The sequence below is a fragment of the Narcine bancroftii genome, chromosome 12 (genome assembly GCF_036971445.1).
Source record: "Narcine bancroftii isolate sNarBan1 chromosome 12, sNarBan1.hap1, whole genome shotgun sequence".
Taxonomy (NCBI): domain Eukaryota; kingdom Metazoa; phylum Chordata; class Chondrichthyes; order Torpediniformes; family Narcinidae; genus Narcine; species Narcine bancroftii.
In genome coordinates, this window is record NC_091480.1 from 32995129 (window position 1) to 33016933 (window position 21805).

Sequence of the window (21805 nt, forward strand, 5' to 3'; positions counted from 1 at the left end):
TGGGCTGATCTCGCCTCCAACCGTGCATCTTGGCGCCTCACAGTTCGTTGGGCAGCAACCTCCTTTGAAGAACGCAGAGCCCACCTCACTGGCAAAAGACGAAAGAGGAAAAACCCAACACCCAACCCCAACCAACCAATTTGCAACCGCTGCAACCCGTGTCTGCCTGTCCCGCATCGGACTTGTCAGCCACAAACGAGCCTGCATCTGACGTGGACATTACCCCTCCATAAATCTTCGTCCGCGAAGCCAAGCCAAAGAAGAACTTAACGCTCCCTTTCAAATTACATTCAACTACCACAGGATTTAGAATTAAAAGATGAAATTAAGATTAGGTGAGCTATTTCATTGAATAAACAATATTTAGGCTAGAAGTCCTCTCCAAAAGTCAGCATTAATAAAGTAATTTTCTCTCTTGCTCTTTTCTCACTTCAATTGTTCAACTCTAGTGGTCAATATTTTTTCCAAGATTGAATTGTGGCTCCCAACTTGGCATTTGAAGATTTATAACCTTTAGACTGTCTTCAATAACTGAGTTTCAACTTCAGCCCCTTTTGCCTATTTCCATTTACCTCTTCCATTTCATTTGAGCATGAGAAATTGGAAAACATCATTCAATTAATTTGTGGCTAATCTTCACCCCAAACTGTGTTCCCTTTCCATAACCTCAGAATTTCTGCTTTGAACAGACTCAATAAAATGTAAGCATCAACAATCCACTGGGGAGATTCACAATCCTCTGCCTAACCAAGATTCAAGATTCTTTAATTGTCATGGCTGGTTTCCTGGGTGAATGAGAAGGAGAGCTTCCTTAATATGGGTCTGCATCTTCTGGATTTCTGACTGCAGAGAACTTTATTTATTCCTCATGAAGCCGCCAAGAACTAAAAGCTAATGAAAATAACCACCGAGCAAGGTTGAAATGGATGTACATGGTATATAACCAATTTAAACAGATACTTACCTTTCTGAGGATTTGCTCAGTTTGGGCTTTTGGGGACAGTTATCTACCATCCTGTCTATTGCTGAGAACTGCCTGCTGGATGGAGACAAGCCATCTCCAATTCCAGAATAGTTTATTTCTTCATATAAAGGAGCAGAAGGAATAGACGGAGAAACTGGTCGCAGTCCATTTAAAGCCTCCAAAAGGGAAACTGGCTCAAATCCAGGTGGAACATGGTCAGATGTCTAGAAATACAGAATTCCCAAGTTAGCAAGGAATAACTTTTTAAAATAAAAGCATAGGTAGAAAAGGCAAACAAAAACAAGGTGTTTACATTCTAACTTTAACGTTAATTAATCCTAAAGTTTTACTACAAGCAGGTTGAGAAGGAGTTTAACCTTTTTTGCTCTTTACTACTCAGGACATACATCTGAGAAAAGAACATTTAAAGAACGAGACTACAATCTATTAAGCAGATGATACACTGAAGAATCTTTATTTATGAAATGCAAGTCTACTCAAAATACATTAATCCAAGGCCTTTATATATACAAAATCTATAGTTGATAAAGGATTAAAAGACAACTTCGATTCAAATTTAAGATGAGAAGAATGGTGAAGAGGTTGAATGGAGTTGCAATGTTTTCCCTCACCATTGAATAGCACACACACTAAAAAATCAGCAATTGTGGAGCAGTCTTACGAGGATTTGAAAATGAGGGAATAATTTTGAAATAAAAATCTTATTACTACCTGCAGCATTTATAGTAATAATATTTATTAATTGACTGAAAAAACACTACTAACTGTATTGAAGAACACAATTAAGCCAACAGATGCCAGGATTAACAAAGTGTCTTCATAAATTCCTGTCTATACAGCCCAATTTTACTTGCTTTCAGCTTGCACACAGTCGCACTGAAATAAATATTTAAATCACAGAATTTTGCAGATCTTCAATTTAAATTTTTTTAAAATTTAGACAAACAGCATGCTTACAGACCATTTTGGCCCATGAGTCCGTGCTGTCCAATTACATCCAATTGACCTACACCCCCGGCACATTTTGTAGGGTGGGAGCAAACCTGAGCCCCCGAGGAAAACACACGCAGAGCGAGAACATACAAACTCCGTACAGACAGCGTGGGATTTGAACCTCGGTACCGATCGCTGACACTGTAAAGGGGGTTGCACTAACTGCTACGCCAACAGTGTTGTCCCAATGTACACAGAAGCTATCTTTTATAATTATGTAAAATTATATAATATTGTCAGCTATATGGATATCAATTAAACCTCCATTAGTGTTTATATAAAACAACAAGCTAACAACCTAACAGACTTACTGAATGATCGTCGTGATCCATGGTCTGCGCCAAGACAGGACTAAATGATACTGGTGACAATGCCCCAGGCTTTTTTCTCACAGCTCGTATCTGCAACAATGCTCGAAAAGCTGGGGACAAAAAAAAAGGTTTTCTATAAATATTGTACTTCCAAAAGAATAAACCAACTAAGTTCAATGCCAAATTGTCAATGTTGTAAGTTATTCTATTTGGTATATTTAACACAAAGCTTTTGTATATTTTCACAGGTACATTGCTAAGATTTCATTTCTGAAGCATATCTTCTTCTTTAAAGCACTCACAACTGTCATGCCAAATATACTGCCTAATACTAAAATTCTATGCCACATGGGATGGCACAGTTGACAGAGCAGTTAGCACAACACCTTTATAGTACCAACAATTGGGACTGGGATTTGAATTAAATACATTATTAAAAAAAACATTTTAAAACAAATTTTAAAAAAATATATTCATTTTTATTTTTAAAAATCATAAAAATTGCAAGGCCCGACTATTTTTTTTAACCATATAACTACAGGTACCTCTTGCAGGCAGCATAATGTACACAACTCACAAACCAGGTCAAAAAGCTGATGGAACTTCTGCAACCTGGTTCAGTCTTGTCGTCTAGTGTTTCCTGTGTGAAATTTGCATGTTCTTCATGTGACTGTGCAGGTTTCTCCCACATCCCTAATACAAGCTGGATGGTGAATCGCTTGACTGTTCTACATTGCCACAAGCATGTGGGTGAATGGTATAGTCTGATGAAGTTGATGAGAACATATGGAAAATAAAGTGGGATTAAGGTAAATGGGTGATTGATTGTCACTGCACTCAGGGAGCTAAAGAGCCCGTTTCCAAGGAGATGGGAGAATTCCTCCATTTAGGACAAAGAGATCAGGAAATTTCATCACAGGGTGGCAAATGTTGAGTTCTCTTTCTTGGATGTCTGTGGAGCCTTTAAAGTTAATTGCCTTCTAAAAAGAGATTGACAGATTTTCAGACATTAGTGATCTTCAACCACCTGCCTATGAAGGGAATTTCTTTCTTTCCTTTCCATACTTTTTTGCCTTGCCTTTTTTTTTGCAACATGGTGCCAGACACTCATTTGCTTGCCTTTGAATGGCATGCCAAAGCAACTTTGTCATTGGGTCTCAGTACACTCGACAATAAGAAATAAATCTAAATTGTGCAGGAAAATAATGCTGTGTTAGGTAAAACATGATCCTGTTTTATGTTGGAGTAGCCCAAAGATCATATGGCCTAATCCTGCTCCTACACCTTATGTTCTCAAAGTGATCACCACCATCTGAAAACTTTATATACTCTATTGTAACCTGGAAATGCTCACCATCTGAACTCATTCATGAAAAAGTCAATCCAGCTGTTTAACCACAGATAATGAGGTTAGCTCAACTTCAGATAGTGAAACTAGAAATTTGTGTCTTCTACTTATTTTCATTGTGTGATGACATAGTTTAATGGGTTTAATGTATCATATATGTTGAACAATGAGTGGGAGGGGAGGGGGGGTGAAGGAAGGAGGGAAGGGAGGGGGGGAAAAGGGGAGAAAATGACACTGTGTATATTCAATAGGGAAATGTTTGTGTGTATTTTGGTCAGTATGGTTCATAGTGTGAAAAATTAAAAAAATTTTTAAAAAAGATAGTGAAACTAGAAATTGCAAATTTTCCTGAATCATTATCTTGTAGAAAAGATTTTTTTTTTAAAAGAGTGAGCATTCTGATTCTCTTTCAAAATCTTGTACACTGACCTCCATTAGTTCTTGCTTGATTTTAAAGTGCATTTTGTGATTGATAAGATGTAATACTTACGCAGCCTGCAAATAGGACAGTTGTTGGCCTGGTAACGTAGTGTATCTGCACAAGTGCTGCATAAGCACAGATGTCGACAAGGAAGGATTAAAGTATCTCGTAGATCAGACAAGCACACAACACATTCATTGCTGTTGTCACTGTTTTCATCGTCTGCAGCCTGTAAAAAGATATCGAGAGGTCATGTTGCGAGTCGGGAGGTCATGTATGACGTTCTCCCATTTTTTAGTTCATTTTATTTGAGTGGGACCATCCCTTTAAGAGAACAACCTGCATGCATGTTTTGACGTGATGATGAAACGAGCAGTGAGCTTTGAACATCATGTTCCTTTTACTAGATACATTTTCAGAAGCCCTGGAGAAGGCAGATACAAAGACCCTATGACCAAGTTCTTAAAAAAAAAAGCACCTTTTGTTCAAGTGGCCATTTTAAGGAAGCAACACAAGAATAAACAGTTCTTCGACCTCCTTTGTGAGAGTGAGAAACCAACATGGTCTCATTGTGTGGTTATAGACAGAATGTCAGATGTCCTCCTTTTGCTTATGGAGGGATGAGTGATCATTTTGACTGACTCATAAATAGGGTTTTAAAGTTGCAGAAGAAATACTGCACTCCACTCGACTAACTCATGAAGAGGGTTCTAACTGCATTTGAAGGCACTCATCTAAAAAGGACATTTCTCTGAAGCACCTCAACAAGGGAGTCGTGAGTAATCAAAATTCTGTCACCCCCGGTCTCTTTCATCCACTTCAGAAACTGCTAACTTCATCTCAAGGCTTGTGTGTCTCAATCAACTAAAGCCTACGTGTCGCATCAATTTCAAACCCATGCGTCATCATTTACTTTCTGAAAATGAACTTTGAACTGCCTTCCAAGAATTGAGCCTTGAGCTGTAGTGTCTTGGGGTATTCCACACACACTAATGTATTTGCACATAGTTAGAGTTTAAGTTAGATAAATGTACACAAATTTAGTTAAGTTTATTTAGTAGGTGTTATATGATTGTTGATTAATAATTAAAAAATATTATTTTAAATTTAACATTGTCTAGGTTAATTTTTAATCCCTGCTGTCATGTACATAACAAAATGTTGCAACTCCACAAATCTCTGCTGATATCACACTTCTGTTCAGTTCTGGTCACCTCATTGTAGGAAGGATGCGGCAGCTATGGAGAGGGTGCAGAGTAGATTTATCAGGATGTTGCCTGGATTGGAAAACAAATCTTATGAGGCAAGGTTAGCAGAGCTGGGACTTTCCTTTTTGGAGCTAGAAGGATGAGAAGAGTCTTAATGTAAGTCAACAAGATTATGAGAGACATAGATAGGGTGGACAGCCAGCACCTGCTTCCCAGGGCAGGAATAACAAACACCAGAGGGCATCTATACAATGTGAAGAGAGGAATGTTTAGGAGAGACATCAGGGGGCAGGTTTTTTTTAAACATGCAGAGAGTTGTGGGTGCCTGGAATGCGTTCCAGGGATGGTGATGGAGGCTGAAACATTAGGGGAATTTAAGAGACTCTTAGACAGGCACAGGGATGGAAGAAAAATACAGGGTTACAGGATAGGAAGGGTTTAGTACATTTTTAAAGAATATATGGGTTAGCACAACATCGAGGACTGTAATGTTCTATGTCTTGTGTTCTATATCTTATAAATTATTGCAAAGCATTTTATCTGCAATCCACAGCTATATCTTTAGTCATGTATTGAGCACTTTGTGGTGCACAGGTCTGAATTCTTCTTGATTATCTATGTCAGCAGGAACCACATTTTTGTCTTAAAATGAATACTTTGCCAAACCTCTATTGACGAATCAATGAGATTAATACTTTGAGCAATCTCTCCATCAGCACTAGTACGAGTTAAACTTCAACATTTATATGGAAAATATAGCAATTTATTTCAACATGAACATGAGTTTTGGGAATACTCTTGTGAAAGCCTTTGGACTTTTAAATAAAAATTATATTGAAACAAGAAGATAACAACTTAACACATTTTTGCCATTAAAACTATTAAAACCAAAATGAAGCATAATTATAAAATTCACAGTAAAGGTATGAATTAACGATGAAGGAAAATTATACCTTTGTTTCTTGGTTATTCTTATTTTCAATGCCATATATTTCTTGTAATAAATAACTGACTCTATCAACCTGCGAGGCAAACAGAAATGTATGCGATTTAGAAAAACCACAATTGATGCACACCTAGACTAAAACATTCCAAGAGTTGTTGAGGAAATTTGACCAAAGTAATATTCTAAAATTTCACTCTAATTAATATCCACAGTATCAAGACTGAATAAGTGTCATAAAAATATCAAACAAGATGAATTCAACATTAAAATACTAAAGCTTTATAAACTAAACTGGAAGAAAAATATATGATAAGACCTCTCAGTGTATTGCTAAGCCTTCCAACTAATTTTATGAAAGGAGTCTTTTTTCCTGTTTCATCTAGTGTCATTTATACTGGACATGCAGAAATATCTGTCTTCTTCCTACAAAACATATTTGCTATACATTGGGTTGGTTCCTTTTCCCAGACCAACATTTTCAATCTCTGTGCTTGCTCATCCAAAAAACTTGCTGGGGGCTCTCATCTTCCACAGAATCAAAGTATGTTCCAAGCCTTTCAGATCAGAGTTCATGCCAGCACCTTGCAAGAGTGATTTCACTAGTTGCAGATAATCTGTCCAACCCCTATAGCTATGTGCTTAAAGTTCCTTCTTCAATACCACAGCCCATACAAGGTTCACCTTCTGGATGAAGCTATTCGCTGCACAAGTTCATTCTTATTCATTTTTGGTTTAACCAATCACTTTAATTCTATGCCCAGCTTCTACAACCTATTCACATAACTGACATTCCCATTCCATAAACCCTTTCAAAGACCACATTCTTCCAAAAAGGTGGTTCTAAAACCTTGGTCCATTAACCCAGTTATGCCCAACCAGTAGTTTACAATGTTCAATTTCATTGTTGGAAGTGGAAGGAAACTGGTATAAGAGTAGGAAGGGAAGGTTGAGAACCACTGCTCTAGACCCAATTATTACTGAAATATTTTGCTTGAGAAAAATTGTCATTGGGCCCATTTCCTTTGGAGTTATGAAACCGTGCACATAACGAGTCAATTTGGAATGATTAAAACAGTGGCTTAAAAACTTTTTCTTTCCACCCACATACCACCTTAAGCAATCCCTTGTTAATCACAGAACACTTATGGCATAGGGAATACTTAAAGTGGTATGTGAGTGGAAAGTAAAAGGTTGGGAACCACTGCTTTACATAGAAAGCACTAGAGACCCTGATCACAGAACCCCAAGAGAGCAACCTTGTATCATCCTGCAACACCATGCACACATACAAGCCCAATTATGTTCCCAGCTCAGCAATGAAGATGATATACATATCCATTTAGCGAAACCCCTGGAATATTAGCTTGCCTTTATATGATGTTGTTAACTTAAAAAGAAATTGCAGTGCTACCAGAGCTGCTATAACAACAGCAGTGCCACTGGTGCAGACTAGGGAGGGTGAGGAGGTTTCCATCCAGTCCTACTGCCGACAGATCCATACAGATCTAACCAGCCTGTTAAAAGAGGTAAAGGTTGTTGTTTATTTAAAATTTAGCGACCATGTCGCCTGGGCCCAAGAACCTGTGTTCGGTAGCGGCCTCAACGAGTTGCAGATCTGGGGAGGAGCAGCAGACTAGGACTAGTAACAGGGAGAACACCCCCCCACCCCTGTGAGAAGAAGTAGACGAGACGACCCCAAGGACGGTGAGCACAGTGGCGGACCAGCAAAGAGCTCTGCATCTGAAGGACAGGTGGTGAGACGTTAGTGATTTGCGGGCAAGGAATCCACACAGGGCGCAGGCTACTGGCAACTTGAGGACAAAGGACTCACGCTCGACTGCGGGTTACTGCAGACTGGCTCATGAGAACCATGCATTGGAGAGGGTGCTGAGGGCAAGATGGGCTCCAGAGGTGCCCTGGGCGCTGAAGGCAGAGGTTTGGATCTGGGCTCGAGTTGCCAATGGTGTGGAGTCTTGTCCAGCTGCAGAAGAACCAGAGGTGAATACACGATATACAGAACAATTTTGAGGGGACTCTTGCTTCTCTTCTAAGGGGTAAGGGGTATTGGGCAATGCTAATGGGGAATCTTTGGCTGCCTAAAGGCAATTTCATGCAACATATTTCTGTTTTATTACTGACAATAAATAGTGCCTGATCTGAAATCAAAGGCCCCAAGGCATTGGGCAAAGAAACAAAATTAGGCTATTTGGCCCATCATGTCTGCTCCACCTTTCAAATTACGACTGATAAAATTTTCCTCTCAACCCCATAACCTTTGACATGCTTACAAATCAAGAACCGATGAATCTCTGCTTCAAACTGACCCAATGACATGGCCTCCAAAGCTGTCTATAGCAATAAATTGTACAGATTCTCCACTCTCTGGATAAAGACATTTCTCCTTATCACTGTTTCTAAAGGGACAACCATTCATTTTGAGGAAAGTTAAAAGATGCAGGTTGGGTTCAGCAGGGGAATTCCAAAACGTGAGAATTAAAGCAAACAGATACTGTTAATAACAAAAGGGTGAGCTCAAGCAGTTGGAAGGAAGAGCAAAAACAAGGGCAGACATCAGTGGTGGAAGTGGGGACAGGAGGTATCTACATCAATGTTAAAATAAATTAAATAACACAGCAAATGATGAGACTTGTCTCCACAGAGTTCATTTCATCAACTGATCCAAGTTCTGTACTTTATATTTAGCTTTTTTTTTTAAATACCAGGGTTTGCATTAATTCATTTCAAAATTTGCTTATTCGGAAGCAATTCATAAGGGTTTTAAAGGATTGGCTGGACCAAAAAGGGACTGAGGGATAGGTGTACTTGCTTCCACATGAATTAAATATTAACTACTCAGTTTTAATTAAAACGAATGTCACAAGGTGACCAGTTCCATAAATAAATTCTATTCAAAGTGAATCAATTTGTTATTGCATTTTCACTTCATATTCAACACCAATAGTCAACACTTGCTGCAAGATTACACTTGTGTCTTTGCCACATTGCATTCTGAGATTTATAATCTTACATCATCTTTAACAACCGGATTGCAACTTCAGCCATTTTGCAAGCTCTGCCTCTTTCCATTCACACATTTCCATCTCAGATCAACATAAGAAGTGCGAGAAGAGAGGCTGCTTCATCACTCAATAAAATGATGGCTAATCTTCAACTTTAACAGCCATTAATTACTCCTCAGTACATGTAACTGGGCATGCAAGAGAGATCAAATTGTAGGCATGCAAAGAAATAAAGTGATGAGGAAATGGAGCTGATGGGATTGTTATGATAAGGGCAAATGTGGTCCCAAATAGATTTAAATGCAAGAAAAATGGTTGGCAGGTAGGAAGCAGAGTGTAATAAGTGGGTCCTCTTCCAAATGGCAGCCATTTACTAGTGGGGTACCACAAGATTCAGGGCAGGTTTCCCAGCTAGTTATAAAATTTATTGATGATTAAAGGAATTTTATGCAATATCTCTAACTTTCCAAATGATTCTTTTCAGATGAACTGGCTGGTAGGTCGAGCTGTGATTCCAAGAGGCTGTAGGTGGACATGGATAATTAGGAAGATAAGTAAATGTATGTCGGATGAAGTATAATATAATGTGAGGCTATTACTTTGGTGGACATACAGGTAATAGGAAGATATATTATCTGAATGGTGAGAAATTAGAAAAGGAGGTGCAACAAGACCTGGGTGTCATGATGCATCAGATATTGAAGGTTGGAATGAAGGAACAGCAGGAGGTGACCAAAGCAAAAGGCATAAATTTTAAAATTTAGACATACAGCACAGCAACAAGGCCCTTCCGAGCCCATGCCACTCAAATACCCCATTAACCAAAACTCCTGCATGTTTTGAAGGGTAGGAGGAAACTGGAGCACCAGGAGGAAGCCCACACAGATCCAGTGAGAATGTACAAACTCTTTACAGACAGGACCAAATTCAAACCTACTGGTACTGTTAACAGCATTGCACTAATGCTCATGCCACCCTTGTTGACAATTAATGTGAGGGATTTAAAATATAAAAGCAGGGAGATCTTACTGCAGATGGCCAGGGCCTTGGTGAGGCCACACCTTGAGCAGTTTTGCTCTTGTAATCTGAGGAAGGACAGTTTGCTATTGAAGGGCGAAAGCGAAGGTTAACCAGACTGATTCCCGGGGTGGGCTGGATGGACAAGCATTAGGGTCTTTGGAATACAGAAGGATGAGAGGGGATCTCATTGAGATGCACAAAATTCTGAACAGGTCTAGATAGGTTGGGTGCAGGATAATGTCCCCAATGTTGGGTAAGTCCAGAATAAGGGGTCACAGTAGTGGCATCACTGGGATTGGTGTCACCCAGTGCAGTCACTCATGATGTCACCCCACACCCCCCCATCACTCATGGACCTCCTCCTGGACCAGACCATACGAATCCTTAGTAGTTTTTTTGTACTAATGTTATTCGTAAATCATAATTCCCGTAATATCACTGGGTGTAACGGCAAGAGTAGTGAGATGAACAACTAGCAAAATTCAAATCACACCCCGAAATTACAATATCAGACGCACAGCAGCAACAAAAACAATAGCGCGTTTGTAGTGTGTGCAGACGAAACCATGTGATTCAAAGCGTAAATGTAATTGGGTAATAAGGACAGCTCTGACCAGACCGCATTAGAAGGTTCAAAAAGTTAATGACCATCGAGTTTTAACCTTGTAGATATATTGATAGATGTAAGCTGGGCTTACGAAAAATGTTTTTGTTGTTATAACTAACTACAGGGATACTTTATAGACAGTCACTTTGGTTTCACCCTGGGCAGTCCGCACCCCCCTAACGACGCCAGTGGGTCACAGTCTAAGGATAAGGGGTAAATCATATTGGATTCCGATGAAAAGAAACCTTTTCCCTCAGGGAGTATTAAGTGTGTAGAACTCCCTACTACAGAAAGTTATGTTGCCCTATTGGCTAAAAGGATGAAGAGGGGTGGAGCTAAAACAGGAATAGGGTACTTGTGTCACGCAATCAGCTATGATTTTATTGACTGGTGGAGAAGGATGAAGGGTTGAATGACTTTTTTCCATGCTATACTGACTAAAAAGATGCTGCCTGGTCTGTTGTGCAATGATAAGAATTTATTTCAGAAGATGTCTGTGTAAAACAAACAATATCCACCTCAACAATCTGTTTTGTTATTTTTATTTCCCTGGAGAGTCGATTTTAGATTTTTTGTGATACTTTGCGATACCATTTTAAGCCCTGTATATAGTTTGGAAATAACAAACACATTTATACGTTTGATTTTTCAAATGTAGAAGCATTTAGAAGTATTTACACCAGGTGGCAGAATCACACCAGGTTTCTGTTTTTCTTTTCTCCAAGCCCACGGACTACATGTTCAGTACCCTGCTGAGAATTTTGCTAAAATTCATATTAGTAAGCCTGCACAATTTTTTTGTGCATTTCCTGGGTCAGATCAAGGACCATTTCATAGTTTGATTCTTTAAATCATCGAGAACCGAGTTCTATATTTTTGACTACTTAGAGCTACATTATTATTTTCACAGGATAATGTCCTCAGGAAAAATATCACCAGATTTTGGTGAAAAGTCACACAGATATTAGGAGCACTTTAACCTGCAGAGCACGATACAATACTGAATCAAACACAGAATAGAAAACAAGTTGCTGTTTTTTAATGTTGAAAAGTCTGAGCAACCTAGAAGTTATATCAACTGATTGCAGCAAATAGTTGCCATGCCTTTCAATAGTGGACATTGTACTAGATTTACAAAATGTGGAATCTTACAATATCATAGCACAAACAACTTCATCTCATCAAGTTTCTTTTGTAAATTACATTATGCCTGGCTTCTTAGCAATTCCTGGCAATTTTAAGATCACAGCAAAAATGAGAGCCGGGCCATTTATCAAAATTAGCAGGCAGGTTTCTCCCCACATAATTAAGTTTGTGATTAGTTATTTTAACACTGTGGAGGCAGACATAACTGAATATGCTGACCTTTGGTTTGACAGACTTTGGCAGTTTAAGTGACTATCTTGGAGATAGCGTAAATAGAATTCATAATTTATTTCAGTCAAAAATTACATGAACTAGCAGGAGGTGCCGAATGGCCCTTCTCAACAAGTTTCATACATCTTAGGGCATATTCAGTTCACTAGATGGGTCAGGACTGGAAGAGAGCAGGATAAAACAACCAATCAATATTATAATTGATCATTCAGAACTTTGTTCTCCCTATTTTCAAGAGTAAAATCCCATTAAGAGCCAAAACCTTTCAGCAATAATCTTTCTAATCTTAAAAGCAGCACAAGTTCAAGTTTCCAACCACGAAGAGATGCAATCTTGTTCTGAAAGTAAATAAATATGACACAAGCCTGACCTGCTTAATATATGCAAACCTGGTTTTATTTTAAAGTTTAACATTAAAGTGTTTGAAATGTTTAAAATTGATAGCATATTTTACTAGGACCTTCGTGAACCTTCAGCAACGATCAGATGTTTGCAATAGCTTGCATTGCAAATAATTGTCTGATGTTGCTTGAAACTGATAATTTGGAACACTGCAAATTTTAAACAAAACCAGACATAACTATATTTTTTTTAAATTGAGCTTTGTTTACGGAAATGATTATTCACAAGGCAGATTATGACCAATTTCTATTCTCTCTGTGTGGTTTGCCGAAAATACAGTAAATTAGAGTGCAGCAATTATTTTGTTTTTACTTTATTTTTTCAAAACTTGCATTGATATGGAAATTAAATTACTGGCCTCAGATTCTAGTGATAGATTGCAGATTTACTGGATTTGATTGATTTCCTTGGATTTTCCTACAGTTTATTGGTATTTTAAAAATTGTATTCGGGTTCTTTGGCTTTTTCATGGCCATGTTCCAAAATTATCAGTACTCATTGAACTGCTGACAGCATCAGTAGAAAACACATGGGGTTCGAGAGCATTCTATATTGTGAGAGAATGTTGACGATGGAAATTATTTTGGTTTAAAATAATGGAAATCTGGCAATACTGTGTGGGAAACACCTTCATTCAGAAAGAGATGTTTATATTTTTATACTGTTTTAGATATTTTGGATGATACATTCCTGAAATTTACTTAGATAAGTTGGGATTAGAACTTGAGAGGTGTTTAGGATGTTTCTGTCAAATCATGTGAACTAAACTCTTTGCAAATTCTGTGTTGTTTGAAAGTACAATTCCATTGCCTCCAGAAAAATCTACTTCTTTCCACATCAATGGCCCTGACCTCACCAGCACCCAAATCCTTAAAATACAAATGTTGCTTCCTGAATTATATCCTAATGCTTTCTTTATTTCCCCCCCCAACCAAAGTCTCCAATTTTAAAAACCTTTGTACTTAAAGATCTCCATAACTTTTGTCTCATCTTATTTCTGTAATGCTCTCAGTAATAACCATTTAAACCACATCCTTGACTCCTGACCGTTTTATTTCTTGGGATGAACAAATTTGAAGAAATTGAAGTTGAATCATTTTCAGCTTCCACACTATGGAGAATTTAATTCCACTCCATATTACTTCCTTTTAATGTTGTACCTTGCAAAGACTCAGTTCAGAAAATGCCATTTTTCCTTATTTCAATTACAAATGCAATTCAAAGTGCTGAAAGCGATAAAGCACATTCCCAGTTAAGAGAAAATATTTCAACTTGTGTTTAGGCAGTCCCCAGGTTATGGATAACCAAGTATGATAATCCAACTTGACACAAATTATCCCAAACTCTGCTCTCAGATATAATCATTTACCAGGAAACAATGAAGTGATCATCCACAGAAAAAAGTCAATGGCTTCTCCAAACTCTCCTGCATGCAAGATCAAACTTTAGCTATCCCTCCACCAGACTCCTAAACAACAATCAATCAGATTGAGACTCATTTAAGGACACTTACTTTGCTCATTACTTATTATTGAATATTTATTTTCTGTACTGCAGTTTGTTTATATTTTTCTTTGATTACATTTCTCTCTTCTGCATAATATCTCTTCTTGAGTAGTTTTTTGCACTACTGACAAGTAGAAATTCTGCCTTGCCCACAGGAAAAAAAAGAATTTATAGGGATGAATGTGATGTTAGGTACTTTGAACACCGATAAAATCTTCCATCATCAACGCTATCCTCTCATCTACTCTATGCCCACTAACTCAGCTGCCAAAAACTGTCAAGGCTAAATGTTTCACTTTACAATTTTGAAAGAAACTATTAGTTTCCAAGTTGCAGAGAATTCAGTTTACAGACAGTTCTCAAGAACGGAACTCTTTTGTAACCAGGGACCCTCCCCCCCCCCTCCCCCCCCCCCCCCGCCCATGTTTGGAATAGGCAATTATAGTTCCAAAAATATAATCAAAACATATTATCAAGCTTGTCCTCTCCCTCCCTCAGCAACTTAAAGGAATTATATTAAAAACACAGAACTGTTGGAGGAATTCCATAAGACATTTCAGGCCCCTTCTTCAAAGTGTGAACAAAAAGCTGGCAGGCTCCTGAATAAAAAGGCTGGGGAAACTGGAGGAATGGGCAGAGGGAGGAGTACAGATCAACAGACAAAAGGTGTTAATTGAATATGTCAAAAGGGCAGGAGATAAGAAAGTTAAGAATAGATTTTGGGGAGTTTGTTTTTCACTCTGTCAAAGGAGATACAGGGAAAAAGGAAGTGAGAGTGTGCTTGAGTGAGCTAGAGGACCTAGGATAGATGAGTTGGGGTGGGGGGGACTAATGACAATTTACAACAATCACAGCATCTGCTGAATTTCAAGCTATACATCTTTTCCTCCTTTAGACACCACGAGACCGGCTGAGATCCTCCAGCATCTGTGTTTTTACTACAATCACAGCATCCACAGACTTTTATGCTTCACTTTAAGGAATTAAATTATCCACAAAGCCCATATTTTTCCACGAATGCTGAATATTCCAACTACAAGAGGAAGGCCTTCAGAAGTCAATGATGGATATTGCACAGAACCACGTGAGAGAATCTTCCATAGCAACGTGAAAGCTAACTAAAATATAAGGAACAATGTTCTAACAGCCATTATAAATCAATTATCCAACAACAAAGTGCATTTGAATATTTTTTTTAAAAAGTCAAAGGCTTAAAAATATAACTTCACCTAATTTTTTTTTACTTCCCACACTACTACTCTTCAATAGCTGTTGCTCAGCAATGCAAATGGAAGATAATTTCTCAACTCACTTGAACTAGAAATAAAACTCCCAACTGCTTTGATGCGGGTTCAGTCATCACTTCCACAGCCAAAAAATAAATGTTGTAGCTGGTGACCAAACAGCTTAATTTTTTTTTTAAAAAGAGAAATCATGATGTGTTCAAGTAGTTTAGTCTTGAATTATTTTTATTAATTTTTAAATCAGAATCCAAGTCTTGGTCAAGACTTGCTATTAAAGAAGTTATGCTCTGGAACGATGAGAAATACAATAAATACGAGGCTGCGTATGATACAATATAATTGGTTACACAGACTATACATTACACCGCAAAAGTTAAATAAATGGGACCCAACAGTATCTGATAGATGTTTTCGATGTAAAAAAGAAAGGGGAACAACAATTCATGCAATCTGGACATGTGAGAGAGTAGAAAAATTTTGGGATGATCTCAATCAGATATTAAATAAAATAACAGAAAACAATATACCAAAGAATCCAGAGATCTTTCTCCTAAGTAACATAAAAAATAAAGAATTTGGAATTGACTTGGAAGATGCACAAAAAAGATTTGTCAAGATAGCCCTAGCCGTAGCAAAAAAATGTATTATGTCAACCTGGAAAATGGAAGATAATTTGAAAATACAACAATGGTATATAGAAATGAATAAATGTATTCCATTAGAAAAAATAACATATAGTTTAAGAAATAATATTGAAATATTCGAACAAGTATGGGAGCCTTACATTAAATACAATAGCGAAAACCTACCGGGAACAAACATTACCTAAGTTGATGGAAGGAGAAGAAAAGAAAAGAATGGACTCAGTAGAATTTCTGGAGTATTTTTGTTGAATGACAACATTGTCTAACTGAATTAATGCAACCTAGATTGTATACCTAAAATGGATGAGAGGGGGGGGGGTGGGGGGGTGGCTTGGGAGGAGGGAGGGGGGAGGGAGAAAAAGTCACTGTAAATGTGTGGAAAAGAAAAAGTGTATATCATGGCTATTGTGATTTATGGTGTGAAAAATTAAAAAAAAAAAAAAAAAAAGACTTGCTATTAAAATAAATTGCCTTTATAAGTTGATCCGAACTGTAAGTATTCAAGTAACCTCACTCCTTTAACTCACACTAAATGATAGATACATCACATAAATTTGTTTACTTGCCCAAATTTGATGTAAAATTTCTTTAAAGGGGATTGTGGTGTTTTATAAGTAGACTTTTTTTCAAAACAAATAATGAACATATATACCAATATATTAAATCCTTCATACTTCAGTGGTAAAACAACAGAGTTGAACAAGAAAGTGATGGCATTGAAATTAATTCTTTTTTTTTTCTAATTTAGTTATTCAGCACAGGAACAGGCCATTTCAGCCTAATTTACCTACACCACCTCCACCCAATTCATTTTGAATGGTGGAAGGAAACCAGAGCCCTTGGGGTAACACACACAGACACCACAGGATTCAAATTCCAATCCAATCACTGGCGCTGTAAAGGCGATGTGCCAAAATTAGGGTTTGGATCTCAGGAGCACAATGCAAAACCCGAGCATCCAGTTGCAAAAAGGTGTTAGCTTGAGAACAGCTTTCATGTCACTTCATTTCTGGCAACAACCCTGTGTGTGAGGGTAACTACAGTGAGGGTCAAGGAGGTGGAGGAGCAAAATCACTACTGATCTCAAAAAGTCACTTGAAAAGATTAATACATTTTCTCATCACTATCTTGGCACATAGAAGCTCATAGGACTTACAATCTGTTTTTGTTTTAAGGGCTTCACAGAAAAGCTTCCATCGACATGCTGCAAGATAAATTAATGAAGCAATTAATACAGTTATTCACAACTGATGATCTAAACATCATTGATGTAAGTTATTCTCTCAATTAAATCTACAAATATACAGTGTTGAAATATTCATATTACCGAACAGAACTTTAGCACAAACTCCAAAAGGGTACATGGTTATATGCCAATCATTTTAGGCATTTCTGTAAATATGATCTTCACTTGCTTTAAAAATAAAAGTTGAGTAAAAGAAACACTCATTAAACCAGAAATTTTTGACAATAGCTTTTAACAATATTCATGGCTTATTTTGATCGATCCTTCAAGTCTGAGTCAAGAGATAAAGTGATCAAATGCTTCAGGTTACCAAGGTTTATGACAGATGATCAAGGAATTTTGATTGATATAATCACCATTCAAATAAAGTGGATATTGCACATTCTTCTCATCTACTTCACTGCAGTTATTATATAGTTAAATATGGCACCAATATTTCCACAATCAGAAAATGACAATAACAACTTTATTATCATCTACCAGTCCAATGTACATTTGCATCAAAATTCTTACTTGGTGCAGCCAAACAAAATTTTTTTGGAAGGAAATAATAAATATTCACAGTTATCAGAATGCAAGGTAAAAAGTGGTATTACAATAGTGCAAAGAGAAATGGCAAATATAATCAGGTTACCTACATCAATTTTGGCCAGAACACAAGACTTCTCATCTCTTTTTCAAATAGTGCCATGGAATTTTCTGCATCTGTCCAAAGACCTGACCTGGTCCAACCAAATTGACAAGAAAGGACAAGAAAACACGCCATGCCTCTATTTTCTAACTGAATGAAGAAAGTTAAGCTCATTCCCTATATCACCCAACAACTTACAGGTACAGCATTGAAAGCATACTTGCTGAATGTATCCCAGTGTGTATCCCAGAGTATCCCATCAGCTACTCTGCTCAAGGTTAGAAGCTGCAGAAGGTAGTGAATGCAGCTCAGAATATTAATCAAACTTCCTTCTCCTCCATGGACACCATCTACATCTCCTGCTGCCCAGGAAACACTGTAAAATTACCAGTCATAACCCACACACTCTCTCTTCCCGCCCCCCCCCCCCCCCACCCCTATTGAGGACTCGAGTGAAATCACAAATCAACAGGCTTAAAGACAGTTTCTTCTCTGCAACCATCAGACTTCTAATGAACCTCACAGTTGTGTTATTATGCTGCCCTTGCTTTAAACCAATTGATTTTTTTTTCATTGTAACTTTACACTCTGAAATTGTGTTCTTCTTCTTTATATACTTGTACAAATTTACTTACTAGATTGTTCACAAAAGAACTAATTTAAATGTACCACCAACGAATAATCTAAACATCCATCACCTGTAGAGAAGTCTCAATATTAAAACCATGGTACTAGTATCCACAAAATATCCTGATTTTAGAAGATGTTTGTGCTACAATATAGGTACTAATGAAAACTTATCTTTTTGTGCAAAATACATGATTATCTAACAAGTTCATATGCAATCTATTCTAAAATTAGATGTTCTCTCCCTCCCTGTTTTGGGGAGGATAAAATATATTATGACATTTATCCAACCAGCAAGCTAACAGGATTTAGAAGTTTAGCAAATATTACACATTAATTTTTTGGAAGTGGCCAAAAGTAACAAGGAGCAACTATTTCATTTGCTATTTCAATCCTCTCCGAACTCCCAGTAGGAAGATGAACTGCCATCACTTGCCTCATTTAAAACTGTAAACTTTATTTTAAATATGGTGTTATTTTGTCACTCGAGGGATAGGGATATCACTGGCACATGTTACAATGCTCATCCCCCGATTTCCCTTGATAATAGAGTCACCTTCTCCTGGTGATATGGGGACAGATTTTGACTTGTTTATATTTGAGTCGTAAATATTAAAAGGAAGATGAATAAACTCCTTCATTAGAGGCACTTTTGTAACTCGAATGTCATTTGCCAGTCATCAACCATGATCATTTCATATTTAAGGAATGCAAATGAAATACCTGTATAGACAGAGGCAGTGTGGCCATGCCAAAAAACCATGCAAGAATTGGTGAGGCCATCAGTGGTGTCATTGTCATCAAGACTTTCCAGCACTTTGACAGTAGACAAACAGTTCACTTTTTGCAATGGATGCCAAAGACCCCATTCAGTTCCCTTGATATTCTCAATGAACCAAGGGCACCATGAACATCAATTGTAAAATATGATTCTGTGATAAATACTATATCACTTTGCTGTGGAACAACACTGCCAATTGAGATTCATGTCAATTGATGATTTGAAGATAGTGGTGCTGCCGGAGCCACCATAGCGGTAGCGCTGCTGCTGTTGGGGCTCACAGGGAGCAAGGGAACAGAAATGCAGTGCTCCCGCGGGACCCAGCCACCTGGTCAACTGCCGTCAGCTCCACACAGGCTGTAAATGTCCTATTGGGGAAGCCAACCGTGGTTTTAGTGGAAACTCCACAACTCCAGGACTGTGCGCAAGATGGCAGGGCCTATTAATCGGCACCAGCAGACTCCGGGGAAGCAGAGGACTGGCACAGGGCACCAGAGGACGGGACGATCACGAATGTCTGAGAAGGCGAAGCAGAGGAGATGACCCGTGGGGACGGTGACCACGGCGGCAGATCAGTGAGGGGACTCTGCGGCTGAAAGACCAACACATGCAGCGGGCTGCTGGAGACCACAGTCGGGAGACTGACGCCGGGCTGTGGTCTGCTGGAGACTGGGTTTATCTGACTGGAAGGGTACCAGGTATTGGAACTGGAATGCGAGGAGTTGCCAAATACGCTGAAGGGTTCCTGATCGTGTCAGGGGTTCAGATCTGGAGCTCGAGATCCCAATGGTTTGGACTGGACTCTGTGTGGCTGAGGGAGCTGCAGAAGCCCTGGAGGATAATCTATGGACACTCGGTGATTCTGGGTGGACTCCTTTTTGCTTCTCTCTCTCTCTCTGACTGCATCTGATTGTAAGAGGTAATTTGACATTGTTTTATTAGTATAATAATAAATTGAATCTTGAACTGATGTTAACAAAAGGTTTTTACAGGATAAACTGGGCTGGCTCTGCCTCTGTCATGTTCAAATACAATGCTCAGGTGGTCCATCACTATTCCATTTTGACTTGGCTATTTGAATCAACTTAATGGATTATGAAGTAATATACAACAAAAAGTTAATCATTTTGCCTTCATTTAAGATTACACAATGGCCAGATCATGGAAAGGAATGACAAATTTTCTTTCTTTCTATCAGTAAATCAAATGTGCTTGTAGCACAATCCAGTGGTAGCAATTTAAAAGGTAAAATGAGAGGATTTGAACTTGTGTTAGTTTCAGGCCTTTCGATTATTCGACCTCTAATACAACAACTCTACTACTATTCTTGATAATTATATCTTCTGGTTAACCATTTTATGTAAAAGAGAGAACAATTCAAGGCTTTAATTAAGTAGGTAATCTTTACCAACATGGTAGTTCAACAGAGATCATGTTGATTTAGTGGCTGAGTCACTGGCTAGTCTGTACAAATTCTCAAATTGCTTTTGGTTATTACTGTATACTGTTTAGAACCCATTATGTCCTTTTTTGGTACTTGCACACATCTGGCCTCTGACTAGTCATTTTGTAGACTCTTATAACAGAAAAAAAGTTACCACCTTTAATGCCTTTTTCTCAGAGTAAATCTATTTAAAGAAATGACCCAAAGATAGCTTTTAAAATAAATCAGAATGATGGCAGAAATCACGTAACATAGCTCACAAATCAGTCACTACCAGTAACAAAGAACAATTCATAGTCTTTTTTAAAATGGGCTGGCATTCACACTAAATCCCAGAGGATAGAAGAGGCTAAAGTTTCAAATACAGCACTTTTGCAAACCAGATATTTCAAGGAAATTTAATTTAAAATATTTACATTTTACACATCTACAATCAAATATACAAAAAAATACAATTTTGTTCAGGGGGAATTGAGGAAAAATTGGTAAATGCATTCCATTGTAAAATTTAATTCCAATGTGGAAGAGCAAAATCTGCAGAAAATGGAAAATAAAATGAAAGCTGGAAAATGCAAAAATACTAAACAGGTCAGGCAGCCTCTGTCAGGATAAGCAAAGTTAAATATTTCAGATAAATGAATTTTTCATAACCACGTTTTAAGTTCCATTGAAGTGGAAAGAACAAGGGAGATGCCTGAGATAGGAAGAAAACCAAAAGATCATATTCCAGACAGTGCTGGATGACAGAAGCTTGGGCAAGGTTCATTAATTACATCTGGTGTACATAGGGAGAGAAAGAAAATCAAAACAAAAAAAAGAGAAAACAACACAACTGTGAGATGCAGAACAAGAGTTGCTAGAAATGTATCAGAAATTGCAAGAAATACTCATCAGGCAGTTTCTGTGAGAGGAAAAACTGAGTTAAGGACACATTCTAACAAAATGAGGTCTGAATATTTGGGATTGTAATATGCTTTGATCACAGATTATGTTGTTCATGTTCACACAATTGATGGAAGCCCAATGGAAGTGACCAAAGGTCAG

The 21805-nt window shown here is 37.9% G+C and overlaps 1 protein-coding gene across 3 annotated transcripts in view; it reads right to left on the bottom strand.

Annotated features, from left to right (window-relative positions):
- The window catches only part of LOC138747505 (E3 ubiquitin-protein ligase MGRN1-like), a 117399-nt gene that overhangs the window by 23614 nt on the left and 71980 nt on the right, over positions 1–21805 (bottom strand). For 2 of the 3 annotated variants that reach the window (XM_069906773.1, XM_069906774.1), the window contains exons 8-13: positions 17189–17236; positions 8044–8193; positions 6220–6288; positions 4128–4287; positions 2290–2399; positions 965–1188 (exon numbers count right to left, since the gene is read on the bottom strand). In XM_069906773.1, the coding sequence (XP_069762874.1) occupies positions 965–1188; positions 2290–2399; positions 4128–4287; positions 6220–6288; positions 8044–8193; positions 17189–17236 (761 nt within the window). The remainder of the gene's footprint in view (positions 1–964; positions 1189–2289; positions 2400–4127; positions 4288–6219; positions 6289–8043; positions 8194–17188; positions 17237–21805) is intronic. The other variant, XM_069906775.1, reaches the window with a different exon arrangement.